This window comes from Arachis hypogaea, chromosome 15 (assembly GCF_003086295.3).
Source record: "Arachis hypogaea cultivar Tifrunner chromosome 15, arahy.Tifrunner.gnm2.J5K5, whole genome shotgun sequence".
Taxonomy (NCBI): Eukaryota; Viridiplantae; Streptophyta; class Magnoliopsida; order Fabales; family Fabaceae; genus Arachis; species Arachis hypogaea.
Window position 1 is genome coordinate 158211581 of NC_092050.1, and position 23089 is coordinate 158234669.

General features: G+C 33.7%; 1 protein-coding gene across 1 annotated transcript; it reads right to left on the bottom strand.

Annotated features, from left to right (window-relative positions):
- Positions 1 to 2046: 2046 nt before the first annotated feature.
- Positions 2047 to 16618, bottom strand: LOC112751808 (tripeptidyl-peptidase 2-like). Its single transcript, XM_072217358.1, is given in 35 exon segments — positions 2047 to 2312; positions 2315 to 2378; positions 2581 to 2802; positions 3427 to 3519; positions 4095 to 4190; positions 4491 to 4586; positions 4735 to 4827; positions 5396 to 5467; positions 5642 to 5775; positions 5848 to 5897; positions 5982 to 6067; positions 6729 to 6801; positions 7065 to 7144; positions 7538 to 7655; positions 7725 to 7825; positions 7943 to 8071; positions 8621 to 8791; positions 8860 to 8972; positions 9318 to 9496; positions 10171 to 10325; positions 10740 to 10798; positions 11431 to 11510; positions 11604 to 11725; positions 11824 to 11998; positions 12113 to 12300; positions 12389 to 12472; positions 12611 to 12733; positions 12817 to 12967; positions 13236 to 13378; positions 13721 to 13807; positions 14212 to 14292; positions 14396 to 14505; positions 15033 to 15106; positions 15216 to 15294; positions 16046 to 16618. Coding segments are annotated over 35 exon segments (3954 nt in total). The 5' UTR covers positions 16227 to 16618; the 3' UTR covers positions 2047 to 2220.
- Positions 16619 to 23089: the final 6471 nt, after the last annotated feature.

Below are 23089 nucleotides of genomic sequence, written 5' to 3' on the forward strand. Positions count from 1 at the left end.
TCTTGGTTTTCTAAGCAAAAATAGATTGGTTTACAGAAACAAAAGCGATGCAATCATCATTTTACGATCCTGTCCTCAAGATATCGCATCTTCGACTTGGACCATGGAAATTTCCAGAGAGTATTGTTAGAAGTGAAGTTCTTTTGTCTCCTGTTTGGTTGTTACCCTAATTCATACTCCTTTAAGCTTTTTCAGTGTACTTTATCTTTTCATATTTCAAGTCTTTTAATTTGTTTAGACTATTTGTTAGATATCCTTGAATATTAGTTCTTCCAATTCTAACCGTACCATTCTCCTGTATGGTGAACATGTTTCCAATTATTGTTTAATTGTACCAATGCTAGAATCATCGGTCAAAATACTGAGTAAATGATCTGTTAAAAATGTCTCTAATTAAAAATTATTATTTATTTTTATATATTTAAGATTTGTCGCTTTTAATTTTATTATAGAGAAGGTAATGGTGTAGAACAGCAACATGGAGAAGCAGCGTGTTTTACAGGCGTGTGGTGTCAGGAGCTACAAATCGGACAGTGAGTGCTCCCAGAGAAATCGGACGGTCCGATCTTCGTTTTATTAAAAAAAAAATTTTTTGTACAACATGACGATCCAATTTGCTTCTTCCAAAATTCAAAATTTTTTTCTTGCAAATCGAACCATCCGATTTGACTATGATATCTTCTTTCCAAAACAACTCGCATGGTCCGACTTGTTAAAGCACAAGTTAAAAAAGGCTGCCTTTACATCTTGGTCTAGCACTACTATACCTCCATAACACAGCATATCACATACATGCCTCCAATAACAAAAAAATGAGCCAAGATTTGTTTATATTTTTGCTGATTTGGAAATAATAGTTAATTTGGTAAAAAATGAATGTTGATTCTAAAATTTTGCCAAATAAGCAATACTGTTGACATGGTATTAGTAGGAGGAGAAAAATTTCTTAAAAGTAATGTGGGTAAATTCCATCTATTTTTATATATTAAAAATGGTGAAAACTCAGGTGCAGTCGACTTCACGTGAAGTTGATAATTGAAAGCCGTTAGATGAAAATTTAGTCAAATCAGTCAAATCATTTAATGACTCTCAATTATCAACTTCACGTGAAGTCGACTGCACTTGAGTTTTCACCATTAAAAATGGATACTACTTCCATGTTTCTCACATGATATGGTCTCTAGTCTTTTATGTATATGTACGTATATATTAATTAACGCGAATTCATTTATATAATATATCATGTACCCGAGACAAAATTAGATTTTAATACCATGTCAAGTCATTAATTATAAGATGCAAACCTTTGATTTGAAAAGGTTAATTGATTAGTAAAGTAAGCTATGCTATCTGTGTGGCCGTGTGGGAAACAGGAAGCAAGTACTAGCCACTTTCTTTCTATCCTTCCTTGACGTTAATTTCTTCAAAAATGTCTTTTTAAAAATAAAAAAATCACTAACCAATTAATCATCGATACAAAAATATGTATTATGCGTATACAATACATATCACATCTCATAATTGTAAGATTTTTTATTTTATTATAAATAATTAGCTGATTTTATTAGATATGATATGATATTATATATTTCATTATAATGATAAATTTAATTTAACTACATTATCTATAAATTTATATCCAAATTGGTTACATTCCGTATACCTCTGTACAAAGTAGTTAATATCGACTTATCAAGTTATCATTCATATACACAACATAGTTAAATTCTAAGCTTGTTCAAGAATGAAGATATATTCTTAGTTTGTTCTAATATTTATATAAATAATGTTATATAATTAAGTCTTTTTGTTAACTACTCCAACCAAATTGATCTAACATAATAAAAATCAGTTGTGACTAGCATTATTCCAAATTTTATTGTTTAACTTAATTGAACTTAGTTCATAAAAAAATTTGGATGTGTAACATTACTTTTAAATATTTATATCTAAACTGGAGTTCCAAATTGAGAAATTGCACATATATAAGATGTCTAAATATGAAGGGAAAACAAAACCCTAGGAGTTAAGGAGAAAACCTTATATGGTAGGGGAAGCTAATTTTATTACAAAATGAAAATGATGTTACATACACACACGTACAAACGTATAATATTACATGAATTATTCTATTCTCACAAATACAGACAATTATTGATGAAAATGGACAGTATTGCTGTCTAAAATACAATACACCCCAGAGTTAGAGGGTTGTAGAAGTTAGAAGAGGGGCAAGGTTGGAGGGAAACGCACAAGCATCCACTCTCTTTCATATGTTGCCCAATGTGTCCATCCAATCTCTTCAACCAAGACAGCTTCAGTTCATAGAATTTCTTCTTAGCAGGCTCTGGATCATCGTGAATTAGGTCCAAGAGTGCCTGAAATCAAGATGAGAAAAATGTTCAAATAGGATCCCTAGTGATTTATAACAACCATATTCCAAAATAAGGAGGACAATGGCTTGGAAAATAGACAAGAGAGTTGCTTCATGAGCATAGATTCTCTGAAGAATGATCTATCTCAGCACAAGTTGTGTGTTTTAAACTTAATCAGTGGTCATTACAAGGAAGGAGAGGATACCTTCAATGCTGTACCAAGCCTTTGAGCACGCTTCTCGCGTGTTACTAACAGGATTCCATATTTTGGGGTCTTGACATCAACCCATTTCTTCAATTCTCTAAAATTCTCTTCAAACAAGTCTGGATCATGTGTAGATTGGTCACCACTCTTGTCCTCGTCTTTCTTTGCACCTTCTGTATCTCCCTCCTTTGACAATATACACCAAGTCGTCAAGTCTGCCAACTTTTATTTTATAAAAAAAAATAAATAAATGTCATCACTACCATAATGGAAAAGTGACTTGTTTCAGGCCAATGAATCACTTTAACATTTTCATCAGAACAATAATGCAGATGACTGAAACTAACCATAGCAGACTACATAAGAGAAAGTTTTATAGCAGCATAGCAGACAAAAGAAAGAAGAAACTATGTTGTTAATCGTCATGATCATCAATTGATCATAACAATTATAGTTATGTAAGACATTATTTGAATCTTTAGGTTAAATGAAAAGTAGCACTTATGGCATACACCATATGATATCTACGGGCCATGTATAAGAAATGAAGTTAATTTGACACGCTTTACAGGGATCTCTCACTTCTTGGAGCTAATTGCCATGCAGCACTACTGCTTTAACCCAATGCAACAGATTACGCAGACATATGCAAAACCATCTGCATGCATGATATGTGGTACTGTTTACACCAAGAGTTAACCTTTAAGTCGTTAATCAACGAAATGAAACAATCATAAGCATGGTTCTTCACTTTGTTAAGTATGCATGATAGAAATGTTGAAAGTTGAAACTGTATAGTAATTGCTTAAGAAAACATGATCAGAATAAGAATGAAGCAACTCTTACCTTTAAAGACTCTATTTCTGCCAGCGCAAGCCCCTTCTGATACAATGCCTCTGCTAACTGGTCACGGGTTGTTTCCATCTTTTTCCTGATATCCTACAGAAGAGAGATTGGAATATCATTATACGCTGTGACTTGTGAGAGTAGAAATTTCATTTCTCAGCATATAGGGGACGTGAATGACAAACAATCAAGCAATATTTGATGCCATCAACATAACAAAATGGTAACAATATTTTTCACCCAACTTTTACATTAAAATAATTTGTAGTTAAATCCCTGGTGCTATATTTTTAAGGTTAGTGGAGAGTTTCATAAACCAATAACAACCAGGCTTTGTTGTCACCATAATCTTGCATTTTATACAAAATAAGGTGTAAGAACTGATAGATTTAGAATATGTTAATTGTTAAATATGTAGCCATTAACTGTTTTAAGACCGATTAGTTGTGATTAGTCTCTGACTTGCTCCATCATTTTACTGTACTTCTCAGCTGGTAGAGCAGAGGACTGAAAATCCTTGTGTCACCAGTTCAAATCTGGGTTCTATGTAAACAACAGATTACATATGTGTATCATCATACTATCTTTTCCTAACATTACGTTTCTTTGTAACATCTGTAAAACTTGGTTATGGGAATAACTAAAAATACTGGGATAGAATTGATCACCTCTGCTTCATCTTCTGGATCATTTTTCAGTGCAAAAAATTTTGCTAATTCTTCCCTGTCTATACTGTCAATCACCTCATTTGCTGCATCAATCACCTGCAAAATGTAATAACGATATCCATAGTTATTATGTAAACACCAGCAAAAACTCCTATAGGATAAATTCTTATGAAAATAACAGTTGGACTGGCATCGAAATTTCACAATAGCTAAATCATGCTTCCAAATTAATTATAATTAGCTTTATTCCTCTAATATTCAATAAGATGGTATTACATCTTAATATTGGAAACTATTGAGTAAAGATGTCTTCTTTTTAATAAAAAAATTAACCTTGAGTTTGGGAGATGGGAGGGAAGGTAATTCATATTAAACATTAACTCCAACAAAAATTACCTTTTCGTCATGACCAATTTTGTCCTCGACATCAGTCCTAGAAACTAAACCTTCCAAAATCTTTGCAAGCAGTGGAGTGTATTTTGGATATTCTGACTGCAACCAAATATACACACAAAACTAATTTGTTTAATCTGAATACAGAGAACAGAGAACTCAATAGCTTTAGCATAAAATAGAAGGCAAAAAACAAATTTGATTACCACCAAAATAAAAATAAAAACAGACTAGTTTCTTTACTGACTTTAAGAGAGGCAGCTAGCTCTTCCCACTGTGAGCGCTCTTCATCAGTTTCTTGCTTAAGGCTTCCTAGCACATGTATTTTTGCCTCTCTTACCTGATAGGCAGGTCAAGGAAAAATTAAAGTATTACTAAAGAAGACAAAAAAATATCTGTAACATACAGGATAAAATCAACATTATGATAACCAAGAAATATAGGGAAATGTTGACTACGGAGGTCCCTGTATAAAGAAATGGAATAGTACTATACATTATTGAGCAAGAAGATATTTGCCACATTTAGTTTCATAGTAAATGCACCATACTTAAAGACAAAGATGCATGCATACAACACCATTCAAAATACTGCAACATTCAGAAGTAGCTGTTTTCAATAATGGCATCAACATATAGAATTTGCACTAAATAATCCCGTTGACTTAACATCAAATAGTCAGCAACTCAATAAAATAATTGTGTAAGAAGTACTTGCCAAATTCCATCTCTACATACTTAAACGTGACTCCTTGAGTTGTCCTTGTTTAATATATTTGCGAGCAAGTAATATTACTTCATGCGATGCAAAGTTTGAATATAACATTCCAAAATGTGGATAACAATGCAATTGATTGGATTAAATAAGGGGAAAAACGAGATGAAAAGAAGGGTCTCTTTGCTTGATACCTCTTCTGTCAAACGTTCAGAAACAGTCTTCTTGGAAGATTTGGAAGAACCTTTTCCCTTGTCTTCTTCAATCTTTTAACAAAAGACAATAGGAAAGTATTATTAGATATTAAGCTAACTCATATATATAAATTGACTACAGCACAGCTTGTTGCTAATTCAAACCAGAACTTATGTGCATGTGAAGCACAACCACAAAGAAAACAGACGTTAAGGAAGATAGTTTCAAAAGGTAGAGAGAGTAACCTTATTTGGGGGCACTACGTAAGATAGTTGATATGATGCAGGGTGCTTTTCTGGATTTTTATTCTCCCCCTCAGAAAATGACAGTTTCCCATACGAAATTGCCCCTAACAATACAGAACCTTGTGTAGAATTCTGCACAAATATTACAAACAGGATTATATATTATCAGTGGCAATATCCAAAAGGTTAACAAAGGAGAATATACCTTGGAAGCTTATCTTTCGGTGGTGGACCCAGATAAAATCCTTCTTTTATACTATCAATAAACAAAAGTCAACATGACAACAAAAGAAAACATACAAATGTAGGCAGTTATGAAGGAATAGAAACCCATTCATACCCTGGAAATAAGAATGACGATTTAAAGGAGCCATTTCCAATCACTGGGCCATCAGGTTGAGAGAAAAAGGATAGCTGAATGATTTCCTGGAAACAGAGACAAGAAAAAAATAAATGACTACTAGGAGTTTGTATAATCTGAATTTGAATACTGTGTATTAAATCTTTAACCTCACCTGGTGTTATGATACAACCAAAGATGACTAATATGCTTATATGGAGGCATATTCAATACTCAAAATTACATACCATTTTTAAATATGCGAATACGTATTGAGAAATTTTTAATTCCACTTTTTTAAGGTGATTCCTTTGATATGCATGACAATTTTAAGGGTATCAAATATCAATATGTTTTAATAAATGAGTGACTATTCTTTAAGCATTACGCCATTATCCCATAACTTTAAAACTTTTCTTAAGAAAAAATAAATAAATTTAACCCTTAAAAAAATTTAAGGATACTAGAGAAATCCCCTACTCTTAGATTTTTAAAGAACCTTCTCCAATTTATGTATAACTATCCCATTTGCATGATTGGATATGTCATTGACATCACCAAATTGTAAATATTCAGGTAAATATTTTCAATAAACTATCCCCTTAACTTGGAATGGCTCATTGTTACCCGAGTTTATTAAGTGTCATATAATCATATGCTAGTTAAAAGTCAAGAGTGGAGAAGCTTGATAGACTTAACAACAATTAATAACTTGCGGGAAAAAATGAATTGCTAAATAAAAACAACCTTGTCTCCCAAATTTTGCTCAATGAATAACTCCAAATTCCTTATCTTTTCCAGAATTTGCACATTGTCATGCCTGGAACCATAAATTATCATCAACGTAGAATGTACCGTAAGTATAAATCTGTTGAGGAACCTACAAATACACTAGTTCTAATACAACTGCTAGTTTCTACAACTCCTTGACATGATGCTTGGTCACGATTAGTTTTCTAATAGCTACCTTACAATTCAAAATGGACGATTTAGTTACATAACAACTTCCAGAACCCTTCACCAACAAGGGGGATGCGGGCCTCTCTACTCACCCACCAAATATACTAAAGAAAAATCATGTACCTCAAATATAGCTGTAAATTGTATTCTCCCTTGGGAAGCTTTGAAGAGCTTGGATAGACATCACCAGTTGAATATACACGCTACAATCCAAACAGATAAAAAGCAACAGAGATAAATATAAGTAAAAAAGAAAGGACAAAAGAGGCTACCAAGATGGAAAAGATGTTGAATCCCCCAAATAAATGACAAATATATGTAAACCAAAAGAAAATTCCAAATATATAGAAATAAAAAGAACAACATCATTTTAGCATACATAGGTTATATATCTCACAACTTGTCACTGACTAATAATCATTACTGTTTCTCAAAATGGTAATTTAACATAATAAGCAAGAAAAAATAAGAATGTGAAAATATGAGCACAAACTATGCTCAATTTGTCATTGATGTGAAAAAGAAACAACAAAAGTCTAAAATGGAAAAAATCCCATTCATTTTTTAAAGGAAAAAGAAAATAAACTCTAAAGTACCTTGTTCAAATCAGAAATGACATAAAATTGTGACTCAAATTTATTATCATATATCCGGCCATTGAGCAATGGTATATGAGGTTTTACTTCAGCTCCATCTTCCAATTTGATCTTGTAGCTGCAGAATTAGAATTCCAAATACTGAGAGAAGGCCATCTAAGTGATATACAGGTAATTCATAACTCACGTCAAAATCAGTGCCAGTATCTGCTTTCCAGAGGGGAGTTTGTCACGGTCTGTTGAAAGTGCACTAATCTTAGAATCCACTGGTCGATATGGAACCCTAATCTGCAAGTTTAACATATATTAGGAGTATAAGATAACCTCATTGGCATCTAAAACCACCAGCACAAAGAAAAAACAGCCAAAAAAAAAAAAAAAAGAATCGAGCTTGAAAAATATAACCTTATTTAAAGCTGCTGTTGGTGTAAGTTCCTCTGATGCCAATAATGTTTCAGCATCAATTCTTAGTGGTCCTTCACTACCATCAAGTGTGACTTCTTCTTTGTTGACTTTTATACCGTGAAATACAACCTGGAAATTTATGAAAGCAACAAGATGCTCAATGAAGAATAATACAAGTACAACACATCATAATCTTGGTTTTAATTCTTTCTTTAACAAAGATCACAAATTGCCCAAGAAAATTCCATTTGCAGATGAATAAAACATTCATTCTTTCTGGAGTGTGCAACATATGAAAGAATATGAATTGTTTGGCCATGCCAATGGAGTCCAATATGTGTGTGTTTCATTCTTCTTCACGAAACGTTGCTATACCCTTACTGTTGAACCTTTTCAATATTTACTATTTTAATTCCATGAAGAATTTTAGAATTATACAGATGAAAGTTTTCAAATTGTCAAGCATTATTACACAGTACACGCAACCACCGTAATAAAAAGTAATTAAGATTCATCATCAAGATCATTTTCTGCAAGAAATATGAACATAATTAAGTTCCTTGGGAAAATTTTTTCTTTAAAAGAAATGCAGATTTTTTAATTTATTAAAAGGAAGAGTAAAATCTGTCCTAATACTGTGAGGGGAAAACATATTCTTAGAAATAATAATTGTGTTACCTCGAAATCCACAATGGCAGTCTCATCACTCCCTATCCCACTTGACCAAAATTGAGAAATGACTAGTTCCAATGTTTGACCGCTTACAACCTTAAACGCAAAGGTCTTGGTGGCAGGAGAAGGAAAGGATACCACTTTTTCCCATGACAGAGGTCTTTGAAGTGGGCATATCTGGACATTGAAAACATGTCAAAGAAGATCACCATAATTTGACCTTGTTTTCAAGTTGCATGCTGTACCTGAACAGCGTCCACATAAAATTTTCGAGCCGTATCGAAACCAGAAGTTTTCATTGTTGCTTCAACCCAAGAAGCACCGTGCGGCACTTCTACATATCTTCTTTCAATATGGCCTAATGACAAACAAAATAAACCAAACGAGTGTTAGACAATGTACTGTAAATGTGCTTGTCTATTTGGGATAAGATTAATATATGGATTCGGCTTATGGGTATGAATTATAAAACTTGTATTACACTCCTGCTACGTCTATATCCCGTTACAAATCTCTCACACACATGCACTGAGAATAAGTATAATTCTTCGATTAAAAAATCTAGAAACTAGGCCAAAATTGTGAATGCTGTGATAAACAATCTAAGACACTACAGTTTCCAAAAGCATCAGATATACTGGGAAGATATTTTGGTTGGAATGCATTATGCAAAGGCTGATTTATTTAATAGACTAATTCACACCTGGCTGGAATATCATCTTCGAAAATGAAACTCTTGGAGGCTGACTAGTTACAGCATGGGGCTTGGTTATGGTAATTGGTATTCTAAAAATAGGACCACGCCATGGTGCTTTGCAGTCAATACCATAGACCTCATAATAATGAAGACCATCACCTAGATTGGAAGGATCAACAACTACACTGGAAGAGAAAATAATTAACTTGTAAGTAATCATAACAAATTACAAAGTTGCATAATTCAGCAGAAAGTTGAAATAGAAGAACAGAAAACAAACGAAAAAATTTTGTTCTATGGATTTACCTCACTTTTTCCTTACACAGTTTAAAGGTTTTGGATCACGTAAAAAAAAGCAAAGATTATATGGGAATCCGCAATTTTTTACAGTGCTCTGGTGCATATGAATTGAAAGGAATTCCAGGATTCTTAATCATTCCTTTCCAACAGTTGATTTCAGTAGGGATGAGATAATTTCTTTGGTTTCAGTAGGGATGTTACATAGCTATGCTTTTCATGTCTTATTTATACCTTTTATATTCAGGTGAGGATGACTTATAAAATTATAAATATGATAATATGAACTGATTAACTACGCCGAAAAGATTACAATGGTAACATTGTTTCACTCGAGCAAGAGAGATTAGCATTTTAACCACAGCTGACACCTCACAATTTCCACTCCCAAAAGAGCCATGCATAATGTAAGATATTCCATCATGAATAATTATTAATTTGTCAAACAGCTGCTTCTAAGTTGCAAAAATGTAACAGCAATCAAAGTATGTAAGTAATTTCAGATAATTTTAGCAACACTTTAATTGTAAATTGTGCCAATATATGTAGTATAACAACTAACTTGAAGGTACGGCCATTATGAATGAGCAGCAAATAGTCAGGGACCTTCACAACTGCTGGTTCAGTAGAACGCAATTCAATACACTCCTCAAATGGAACCAAATCCTCAAAGTTGCTGGCATCTTCATGAAATTTTGCATCAAGTTGAACTATCCACTGTCAATAAGTACAACAAAAGTTAGAAAATAAATAAATCAATTACCAGTTGAAATCGCAAATGCCTCGTGCTCAAATTTACTGAACAATATACAATATACTTATTAAACAGCAAGTATTATACTAATGCACGAGTAGTATACTAATTACATATTTTTTATACCAAGTTTCAATATCAATCAATGCAAAGGAGTTAATAAAATTTCATTAACTCCACAAAAGATTCCTACGTACACTTTCTCTTTTGCCTTTAGTTGTCATCTTTGCAAGCAAGGTAGACTACTACACTTGCATGAAATATGGACAAGTTGACCCAATTTTGTATCCAATTATAGGTCACCAGTACTTGGTTTCACCACATTTAAAAAGTTTAAAGAACACGACTAAAAAATATTCAATCTATTAATGTCGCACCTCTGTAGATTGTCGGCAAACACTAGCCTCCCGAAGATAGATGCCCCGTGATGAAGGATCTGCCACCAGTAATCATACAAATTTTCCATTATTTAACACGTGCCCTTCATTTAACTCCAAGACAGTTACACATAAACTATCTTAAATTTTATCTTTCCCTTAACCTTGATTGTGCATCAATTCATATTAGTCACGTGACACTACATGTACATGGTCAATGCACCAATCATTCAAAGATGAAAGAAATCTTGAACTGCTTAACGGTGATTGCTAGTAATTTTTTAACCATGCAACATTTAACAAACATGAGATTTTTAGGCCTTGATTACTCTAACCATTTAATTTTTTCTTTCTTAATTCTGCCAAATAATTTTTCATGTTTTTCATATTCATAGCAGTTAACTTTATAACTAATTATAGAGTGAAATAAAGGAAGTTCTGACTCAATTCTAGGCAAGAAAAAGTTCGTTTCATGCAAGCTATGTGGAAATTCACATTCTTTTTTGACAACCTTCACCGCATGTAACATAAGGTCCTGGAACATATATTTTCTCCGGAAAACATAATCACCTCTAGTCAATAACATACTGCATTTTCTACAACCATAAATAAAGGAAAGCCAAAAAGATAATACCGTTCTTTGTAACAAAAAAAAGGGAAGGTGAAATGTCCCTGTAGACTCTACACTTACATGTTTTTCCACTTTGCTGGATATTTATTTGATATCTAACACACGGAAAGTTTTGACACTTCTTTATATATTCAAAAGCCCTGTCGTTGAGTAAATCATTTAAGTCAGCACAGATCTTATAAAATTACAACTTACTATAATTTCATAAAAGTAAATATTGGGAGTTATCTAACTTGTCAACTTGCATAAGGCCTTGTCCAGTGGATAACTTATCCTCAGGTAGATCACCTATGGGAACAGCTGTGTTCTCAAGGGCTCTCCTAACGGTATATGGACTCACAGAAATTCCCTCAGCCTGCATGCAGAGCCAACACATCATAAAACTATATATACATTTGTGCAAAGTAGCAACAACTAAATAAGATAAGCTACAAAATGACCATATCAAATAACCTTCATTGCACTTATGAGCAATGCAGTTCCTCCACAAGCTGACGGAGATGCCATTGATGTCCCATTCATGAGCATACGTCGTTGAAGAGTCCAAGTAGGAACAGGAGCAACAGCACCACCAGGGGCGCTCACACACACCCCAAGGTCTCCATCAGCTGTTGGCCCTCGGCTAGACCTGCAAAGTTATCTCCATAAATCATGCAACGATGCAAGACCAGAAGAACAAAATTAAAAATAGAAGGGTATAGAAGTTTATCCAGTTAGAAGATTTTTAGAGAAGCAAATGTACCAAGTGTATTCAAGCCCCTCAGATGGAGGTTCGACAAGACAATGGGCACCTGCAGCCATTGCAGGAGAAACATATGCACCAATACCTATGATACTTGAAGATGTACCACCAGGTGCACCAACAGTGCTCAGACCTGGCCCACTATTACCAGCACTGCTCACAAATATCAGACGATGCTTGTTCACCACCTAACCAAAACATTTATAACTTAGAGAATATGAAAAGGCAAAGAAAATACATGACAGGCGTACTTTAAATGCAAGTGTAGAAGAATACTTCATTCACAAGGTCAACAAAGCGTCCATAATCAGGCAGTAATGTTGGTTCACCATAACTCATGTTGATAAGATCACACTTGTGCTGAAAATGAAATGTCAAATGGTCCTCACTTAAAGCCTTAAACAATGGTTATTTTTAAAAAACAAAATGTTAAAGAAAAATCACATTTTAATTATCAGAATATCCAGGATAATCAAAAAAAGAGGACATTCGTAGCACCTCAACAGCAGCTATCAATGCTCGAATCAAACCTGTGCCAGTTTCCATTGAACCTAAGCGAGAATCCCCAATTTTACAAGATATTAATTGTGCACCGGGTGCAACTCCATTTAACAAGGGCTCCTGAAAACAACACCATATATCAACAGTTATCCTGTTATGCGTAGGAGTTCCATTTTATGGGTAATAATATTATACATCAGTACCTTTGGGTGGAAAGCAGAAGCAATACCAGCTACATGGGTGGCATGGGATGAGCAGTCTGTTACAATACTTAACACATTTCCATTGTTATAGACGTTAACAACAAATGTACAAGCATCCAATTTGCTGAAGACACCATACTTCCTCTCAATCCTGAAAGAATACGTTGTCATAGTTAGTGATTTTTTACATATTTAACATTTTAATCTCATTTAAAAAAATAATAATAGCCAAACAAACAACAATCTTATTTCTTAAGCAGTAGTTAGCTAAACTAATTTGTGACCATCTCATCTATAATAAAGATGGGGACATACTGAACTCTTCCCAATAAAATTATCATGTTGATCCTTTTCTTGAAAATAATTGTTATCCGTCAACAGAGGCTACTATTTTAAATAACACCAGCAACAAAATGTACCTATAATTAGTTAAGGGTACAAAGTTAGAAAGCTTCCCACAGTCTGGATCATCCTCAAGACTGTGTGTGTCAAGAGCAACCCTCCAGACCTCTCCATCATGCCATACAACAGCATCTACAACAGGTCCTTTATCATCGTAGCTCTGAAAAATAGCATTAACTTTTCAAAGTCAGAGAAGAATTTTAATATTATATGACAACATTTTGGTGGGGGAACAAAAAAATAAAAGTATCTTATAGTTTGAGCCTTCAAGATAAAGAAAAGAAATATGACTTCCATGCTTCTGTGAAAATAAAGCACTTCTAAAATCATTTCATATAGTGACTACCATATACCATTCTACCAATATCATCATTTTAATGCTTCCTAGTGTCCTATAACAGAGTATGAACTGAAATAAATAGCACATTCCCAGTTTTTGAGGACTGTAATGAGCAGAAATGCCCAAAGAGTGATGAAGTAATGCAACATGCTGAACACACACCTCAGATTGCCTTTTCAGAAGATCAAGCCTATTCTGGAGATCTTCCCGAGCCCTTTTAAGTTGTGCATCCTCCACCTTGATATGTTGCTAGAAAATGCATAACATTTTGAGTTACATGGAATAGTAACGTAAAATGTAAAAAAAAAAAAAGTAGTAGGAAGAAAGTTATCGTGCAGTCTGTAGTGCTTGTTTATATTCATTGGTTTCGTTCCTCTCTTTTTCTTTATTTTTTCTTCTCCTTAAGAAACACTGGTTACTATAGCAGGCTAAAATGTGGAAAGAATAAAGGTAAGAATTACCACTTTATATTTTCCAAAATCCAAATACAATGGAATTCAAGAAAAATATATTAAACTAATAAAATGAAATAAGAAAATCTTCACACAACTCATGAACTGCATTCCTGTGATACCCACTAAACCCAATGCTGGGTATGAGTAGATCATATCTAATTCAGATTCCACCATTCTAGCATGTGTAAGAAGATTAACCTGATCAAAATCTTGAAGCTGTTTTACAGCCTTAGCAATTTCCTCCTGGTTTTTCTCGTCCCACTTTTTCTTTCTTTCTTTCTGCCAGTGAACATTTCATAAGAAGAAAAGGGAAATTAGATTCATTTACCAAGGGTAAGAAACTAAAAAGAAGACTCAATATTTCTCAAGATTGTGATTCTACCTTCAAACGAGAAGTCAATTCTTCTGTAAAAAGCTCATAAACAAATTTGTAACCAATATGCCATTCACCAGAAGGATTTTTCCATGAAGTATTGATGATCAAAGATGCCCCTGTTCAACATTTTCTCATGGAACTCTAACCTCAGACAACAGCTTAATAATTGAACAGTTTAAGTTCATTGACTAACAAGAAAAAAGGGAAAGCATGAAGAAAAAAGTTGTGCAAAAAAAAAAAAAGACAATTGCATGCAAGCACACAAAGTGACAAAGAGGGAAAACAGAATGGAGAAAGAAAGAACGCAAACAATTTGGAGGAGGAAAACTTAAAGGGCTTCTTGTTATAACAAAGAATAAAGAATCACCAAAACTGTTTGAAAGAGTATTTTCTGATCTTTAATATTAAAACATGATAGAACAAATGTGTTCTGAAAATATGAACAAGAGCATTGTTAATAAGTTTTAAATTGATATCTTGTGATAAAAAATTAAAATTGTATACAGCCTCGTTATTTGAAGAATGTCAGACCATCATAACTTGCATATAAAGGCTATAAAAATGGTATATAGCCTCACTAGTTGAAGAATGTCAGACCATCATAACTTGTATATAAAGGTATTTCATACTCCAAACCACTAACCTGATGCACCGCAAATACAACCATCAGCATCAGCCTTCACCACCTTTGAGGTATCAACATCTCCACTGCCAGAACTGAAGATACAAAAAAGCAACATACATTTATTTTAAAAACTAATATAAACTCAAAAGTTATCAGCTGAGAAACAACAACAACAACAACAACAAAAGGTTTTCTTTGTACCAATCAATGACATCAAGAATTTTGGGTTTCCCATCTGAGGTAACCTGCAATCCAGCAGCGGCCGGGTCTACACCAGAATCTGTAAACATGCAGATCGAATAATTGAACAAACTTGCACTATCATATGAAACTGTAACAAATAACACCAGAACATACAAGTACACCAGAACATGCACACCAAAATGCATTTTAAAACTGGAAAACTAGATCCCACAGATCCAGTAGCTGAAAATTAGATTGCCACCAAAACAACTTTACATTATTACTAGTATGTAAAATTCATCATTTAATATAAGGAAACAGGATAGATGAATCTGATCATGAAGACAACAGGAAAAAGAAGAAGAGCAATAGTAATGCAAGCTTAATAGTGCACTGTAGCATGGCTCATGAAGTACACAGCACGGAAAGCAAGTATATGATACATTCATCACATATATGTGTATATTGAGTTATTGACACAACGCAACACAACAACAACATCGAGTTTTAGTAATTAGAAATACTAATAAGAAATGAAATGTTCCTTTTTTAAAAGCACTAAACGAAATAAAATACTCTGTTTCTCTCCCTTTATTTCAATATCATTGCTGTATGTATTCAGCTTTCATTTATAGCATAGCTCAACAAATGCTGCAAACAGAGCTAACTACCACATCACTAACACTATCTACCATTAACAACTAACTACTCATGCAAGCTCAATAACTCTTAGTAGTAGTGGAGCAAAACAAAGTGCTATACACTTAATTAATTTGAAAATTAACAAAAAGAGAAAAAGTTGAAGAAAGTGAGAATGAGAATAAGGTCAACGCGGAGGAAGAGAATACCGAAGATGGCGATGAGAACACCGCGGCCATCGTAGTTAGGATGATCTTGGAGGAATCGATCGACGGCAATCTCCTTCTTAGGCATGAGTGAGGCCAAGAAGGTTGACTCGTTCAGCTTGAAATCGGAGGAAGCATCATCATCATCGTTATGTTGAGGAGTGATTATTGAAGAACAAGGCATTGGCTTAGCTTTTCTCTCTCTCTGAAATCCAATCCCTAATTAATCAAATCACAAGAGTGTGTAGCTTCCTCACTCTTCAGTGAGTGTGGTGTCTGTTGCAGTGTGTGAAGATTAATGGTTATGATTACGATGATGAGGTAGTTGGTAGTAACTAGTAACAATAATCGAGAGACAAGAAAGTGAGGATCACGTGTTATGACTCTCAATTTCTGGGGAATCTGAATCTGAATTCGTTCATGTGCATGTGACGTGGACTTTGGTTTACGTGCTGTGTTACGACACGTAATCACCATATATATACGACGTGGCCTCAGACGTGCCACGTATTCCACTAACCAACAATCTAAATTCTAAAATCAATTTTCATTCTTATTCATTGATTCATCATGTCCAATTGTCCACTCCTTTCACAAGCAGAATTTAAAGATCATTACTCTTGTTTTTATTAAAATTTTATGTGAAAATGTTAAATAATTATGACAAGAGAGTCATTAATAATAAATCATTTGTAAACAATTAAACATTGACTTTCTTTATTTTTAAAATTTTGGCTCCAGTGAAAGAGAAATGTGAGATGAATAAATTATTTTTGTAATTAAATATAATTAATTTTTTTTCTTTTTATGTATTTTCTCTTTTTTTTAATTACATTTTTTGGTTATTTAATAAATTATTAAACTAATTTGATTTAATTTAGTTACTAAAATAACTTAATTGGTAATGAAATGTCATATATACTCATTCTCAAAAGAAATTATTACAAAATTAATTAAGTTTAGAAGTCAACATGACAACATGTAATCAAAATCAATAATCAAACCAGATATCTCAAATGTCACTTCTATTACTAGCACCAAAGTCTTGAACATACAAAAATATAAACAAAAGCAAAATAATCTCAGACTCCAGAATTTAAGAAAAAAAAAAAACAAAATGAACCGTAGCTTAGTCCCTATATAAGTCTGCAGCCACCCCTATTGTTTTCCCAAATCCTCATATATTTACTATGAAATTAGGTTAACATCATGAAGATTAGCAAGAAAAAATCATGAAAATTACATCAAAGTTCATACGTTCAATTTAAATGAAATCGTAGATTCACCTCTTGGAGCTACAAGCACTAAAAATTAAAAGAGATCACCTATCACAAAAGTTAAAATTAATGTTGATACCCCTAAATTATTTATACCCCTAGAAAATCCGAGATAACCATAGAAAACCCTAGATAACCCTAGAAAGCCCTAGAAATTCCTAAAAACCCTAGAAAACCCTAGAAAATCCTAAAGAACCCTAGATAACCCTAGAAACCCCTAGAAAACTTAGAAAACCCTAGATATCCGTAGATAACCCTAGATAACCCTAGAAAACCCTAGATAACCCTAGAAAATCATAGATTACCCTAAAAAATCCTAGAAAACCCTAAAAATCCTATAAAACCTAAAAAAAAAAAAAAAAAAAAAAAAAAAAAAAAAAAAAAATAGAAAACCCTAGATAAACCCTAGAAAACCCTCCCTAGATAACCCTAGAAAACCTAGATAACCCTAAAATAAACCCTAGAAAAACCTAGAAAATCCTAAAAACCTAGATAACCCTAGAAAACCCTAGAAAAACCTAGAAAACCCTAGAAAACCCTAGATAACCCTAGAAAATCCTAGATAACCCTAAAAAATCCTAAATAACCCTAGAAAGCCCTAAAAAACCCTAGAAAATCCTAAATAACACTAGAAAACCCTAGAAAACCCTAGATAAAACTAGATAACCCTAGAAAATCCTAGATAACACTAGAAAATCCTAGATAAGCCTAGAAAACCCTAGATAATCCTAGATAACCATAGAACACCCTAGATAACCCTAGAAAACCCTAAAAGATCCTAAAAAACCCTAGATAACCCTAGAAACCCCTTGAAAACCCTAAAAAACCCTTTAAACCTTAGATAACCCTAAAAAACTCTAGATAACCCTAGAAAAACCTAGATAACCCTAGAAAATCCTAGATACTGCTAGAAAACACTAGAAAACCTAGAAAATCCTAGATAACCCTAGAAAATCCTAGAATACCCTAGATAACTCTAGAAACCCCTAGATAATCCTAGAAAGCCCTAGAAAATCCTAGAATATCCTAGATAACCCTAGAAAACCCTCAAAAACCTTGAAAACCCTAGATAACCCTAGAACACCCTAGATAACCCTAGAAAACCCTAGATAACCCTAAAAAATCCTAAATAACCCTAAAAAACTTAAAAAACTCTAGAAAATCCTAGATAACCCTAGAAAACCCTAGAAAACTCTAGATAACCCTAGATAACCCTAGAAAACCCTAGATAACCCTAGAAAATCCTAGATAACCCTATATAACGATAGATAACCCTAGATAAACCTAGATAACCCTAGAAAATCCTAGAAAACCCTAGTTAATCCTAGAAAACTGTAGAAAACCCTTAAAAATCCAATAAAACCTTAGATAAAACTAGAAAACCCTAGATAATCCTAAAAAACCCTACATAACCCTAGAAAATCCTAGATAAACCTAGAAAACCCTAGAAAATCCTAAAAACCCTAGAAAACCCTAAAAAATCCTAGATAACCCTAGAAAACCCTAGAAAACCTAGAAAACCCTTGAAAAACCTAGAAAATCCTAGAAAATCCTAAAAAGCCCTAGAAAACCATAGAAAACCCTAGATAACCCTAGGAAATCCTAGGAAACCTAGAAAACCCTTGAAAATCTTAGAAAACTCTAGATAACCCTAGAAAATCCTAGAAAACCCTAGATAACCCTAGAAAACCCTAAAGAACCCTAGATAATCGTAGAAAATCCTAAAAAACCTAAAAAAGTCTAGATAACCCTAGATAACCCTAGATAACCCTAGAAAGCCCTAGATAACCCTAGATAACCCTAGATAACCCTAGATAACCTTAGAGAACCCTAGATAACCCTAGAAAATCCTAAAAATCCTAGATAACCCTAGAAAACCCTAGAAAACCCTAGAAATCCCTAAAAAACCTAGAAAACCTAGAAAACCCTTGAAAACCCTAGAAAATCCTAGATAACCCTAGAAAATCCTAGATAACCCTAGAAAACCATAGATAATCCTAAAAAACCATAGAAAACCTAGAAAAGCCTAGATAACCCTAGATAACCCTAGAAAACCCTAGATAACTCTAGATAACCCTAGAGAACCCTAGATAACCCTAGAAAACCCTAGAAAACCTAGAAAATCCTTAAAAACTCTAGAAAATCCTAGATAACCCTAGAAAATCTTAGATAACCCTAGAAAACCATAGATAACCCTAGAAAATCTTAAATAACCCTAAAAAGCCCTAGGACACCTAAAAAACCCGAGAAAATCCTAGATAACCCTAGAAAATTCTATATAACCCTAGAAAGCCGTAGAAATTCCTAAAAACCCTAGAAAACCCTAAAGAATCCTAGATACTGCTAGAAAATACTAGAAAACCTAGGAAATCCTAGATAACCCTAGAAAATCCTAGAAAACCCTAGATAATCTTAGAAATCCCTAGAAAACCCTAGATAACCCAAGAAAGCCCTAGAAAATCCTAGAATATCCTAGATAACCCTAGAAAACCCTCAAAAACCTTGAAAACCATAGAAAACCCTAGATAACTCTAGAACACCCTAGATAACCCTAGAAAACCCTAGATAACCCTAAAAAATCCTAAATAACCCTAGAAAGCCCTTGAAAACTTAAAAAACCCTAGAAAACCCTAGATAACCCTAGAAAATCCTAGAAAACTCTAGATAACCCTAGATAACCCTAGAAAACCCTAGATAACCCTAGAAAACTCTAGATAACCCTATATAACCGTAGATAACCCTAGATAAACCTAGATAACCCTAGATAACCCTAAAAAACCCTAGAAAACCCTATTTAACCCTAGAAAATTGTAGAAAACACTAGAAAACCCTAGATAATCCTAAAAAATCCTACATAACCCTAGAAAATACTAGATAACCCTAGATAACCCTAGAAAATCCTAGATAACCCTAGATAACCCTAGAAAAACCTAGATAACCCTAAAAAACCCTATAAAAACTTAGATAACCCTAGAAAACCCTAGAAAATCCTAGATAACCCTAAAAAATCCTAGAAAACCCTAAAAATCCTATAAAACATTAGACAACCCTAGAAAATCCTAGATAACCCTAGAAACCCTAGAAAATCCTAGATAACCCTAAAAAATCCTAGAAAACCCTAAAAATCCTATAAAATATTAGACAACCCTAGAAAATCTTAGATAACCCTAGAAAACCCTAGATAACCCTAGATAACCCTAGAAAGCCCTAGAAAATCATAGAAAACCCTAGATAACCCTAGAAAACCCTAGAGAAAATCCTTGAAAACCCAAGAAAATTCTAGCAAACCCTAAAAAGCCCTAGAAAACCATAAAAAACCCTAGATAACCCTAGGAAATCCTAGAAAACCTAGAAAACCCTTGAAAACCCTAGAAAACTCTAGATAACCCTAGAAAATCCGAGATAACCATAGAAAACCCTAGATAACCCTAGAAAGCCCTAGAAATTCCTAAAAACCCTAGAAAACCCTAAAGAACCCTAGATAACCCTAGAAACCCCGAGTAAACTTAGAAAACACTTGATATCCGTAGATAACCCTAGATAACCCTAGATAACCGTAGAAAACCCTAGATAACCCTAGAAAATCCTAGATTACCCTAAAAAATTCTAGAAAACCCTAAAAATCCTATAAAACCTTAGATAACCCAAGAAATTCCTAGATAACCCTAGAAAATCCTAGATAACCCTAGATAACCCTAGAAAGCACTAGAAAATCATAGAAAACCCTAGATAACCCTAGAAAACTCTAGAGAAAACCCTTGAAAATCCTAGAAAACCCTAGATAACCCTAGAAAACTCTAGATAACCCTAAAAAATCCTAAATAACTCTAGAAAGCCCTAAAAAATCTAAAAACCCTAGAAAATCTTAAATAACACTAGAAAATCCTAGAAAACCCTAGATAAAACTAGATAACCCTAGAAAATCCTAGATAACCCTAGAAAACCCTAGATAACCCTATATAACCCTAAAAAACCCTAGATAACCCTAGAAAATCCTAAAAAATCCTAAAAAACCCTAGATAACCCTAGAAAACCCTAGGTAACCCTAGAAACCCCTTGAAAACCCTAAAAAACCCTTTAAACCTTAGATAACCCAAAAAACTCTAGATAACCCTAGAAAAACCTAGATAACCCTAGAAAATCCTAGATAACCCTATAAAACCCTAGAAAATCCTAATAACCCTAGAAAATCCTAGAAAACCCTAGATAACCCTAGATAACCCTAGAAAACCCTAGAAAATCCTAGATAACCCTAGAAAGCCCTAGAAATTCCTAAAAACCCTAGAAAACCCTAAAGAATCCTAGATACTGCTAGAAAACTCTAGAGAACATAGAAAATCCTAGATAACCCTAGAAACCCCTAGAAAATCCCAGATAACCCTAGAAAGCCCTAGAAAATCCTAGAATATCCTAGATAACCTTAGAAAACCCTCAAAAACCTTGAAAATCCTAGAAAATCCTAGATAATCCTAGAACACCCTAGATAACCCTAGAAAACCCTAGATAACCCTAAAAAATCCTAAATAACTCTAGAAAGCCCTAGAAAACTTATAAAACCCTAGAAAACCCAAGATAACCCTAGAAAATCCTAGAAAACTCTAGATAACCCTAGATAATCCTAGAAAACCCTAGATAACCCTAAAAAATCCTAGATAACACTATATAACCATAGATAACCCTAGATAAACCTAGATAACCCTGGATAACCCTAGTTAGCCCTAGAAAACTGTAGAAAACCCTTAAAAATCTTATAAAACCTTAGATAACACTAGAAAACCCTAGAAAATCCTAAAAAACCCTACATAACCCTAGAAAATCCTAGATAAACCTAGAAAACCCTAAAAACCCTAAAAAATCCTAGATAACCCTAGAAAACCCTAGAAAACCTAGAAAATCCTTGAAAACCCTAGGAAATCCTAGAAAACCCTAAAAAGCCCTAGAAAACCATAGAAAACCCTAGATAACCCTAAGAAATCCTAGAAAACCTAGAAAACCCTTGAAAATCTTAGAAAACTCTAGATAACCCTAGAAAATCCGAGATAACCATAGAAAACCCTAGATAACCCTTGAAAATCCTAGATAATCCTAGAAAGCCCTAGAAATTCCTAAAAACCTTAGAAAACCCCAGAAAACCCTAAAGAACCCTAGATAACCCTAGAAAACCCTAGAAAACCGTAGATAACCCTAAATAATCCTAGATAACCCTAAAAAACCCTAGATAATCCTAGATAACACTAAATAATCCTAGGAAAACCTAGATAACCCTAGAAAATTCTAGAACACCCTAGATTACCCTAAAAACCATAGAAAACCCTAAAAATCCTATAAAACCACAGATAACCCTAGAAAACCATAGATAACCCTAGATAACCCTAGAAAGTCCTAGAAAATCCTAGAAAACCCTAGATAACCCTAGAAAACCCTAGAAAACCAAGAAAATCCTTGAAAACTCTAGAAAATCCTAGATAACCCTAGAAAACCCTAGATAACCCTAGAAAACCATAGATAACCCTAGAAAATCCTAAATAACCCTAGAAAGCCCTAGGAAACCTAAAAAATCCTAGAAAACCCTAGATAATCCTAGAAAACCTTAGAAAACCCAAGATAACCCTAGAAAACCTAAAAAACCCTTGAAAATCTTAGAAAACCCTAGATAACCCTAGAAAATCCTAGATAACCCTAGAAAATCCTAGATAACCCTAGAAAGCCCTAGGAATTCCTAAAAACCCTAGAAAATCCTAAAGAACCCTAGATAATCCTAGAAAACCCT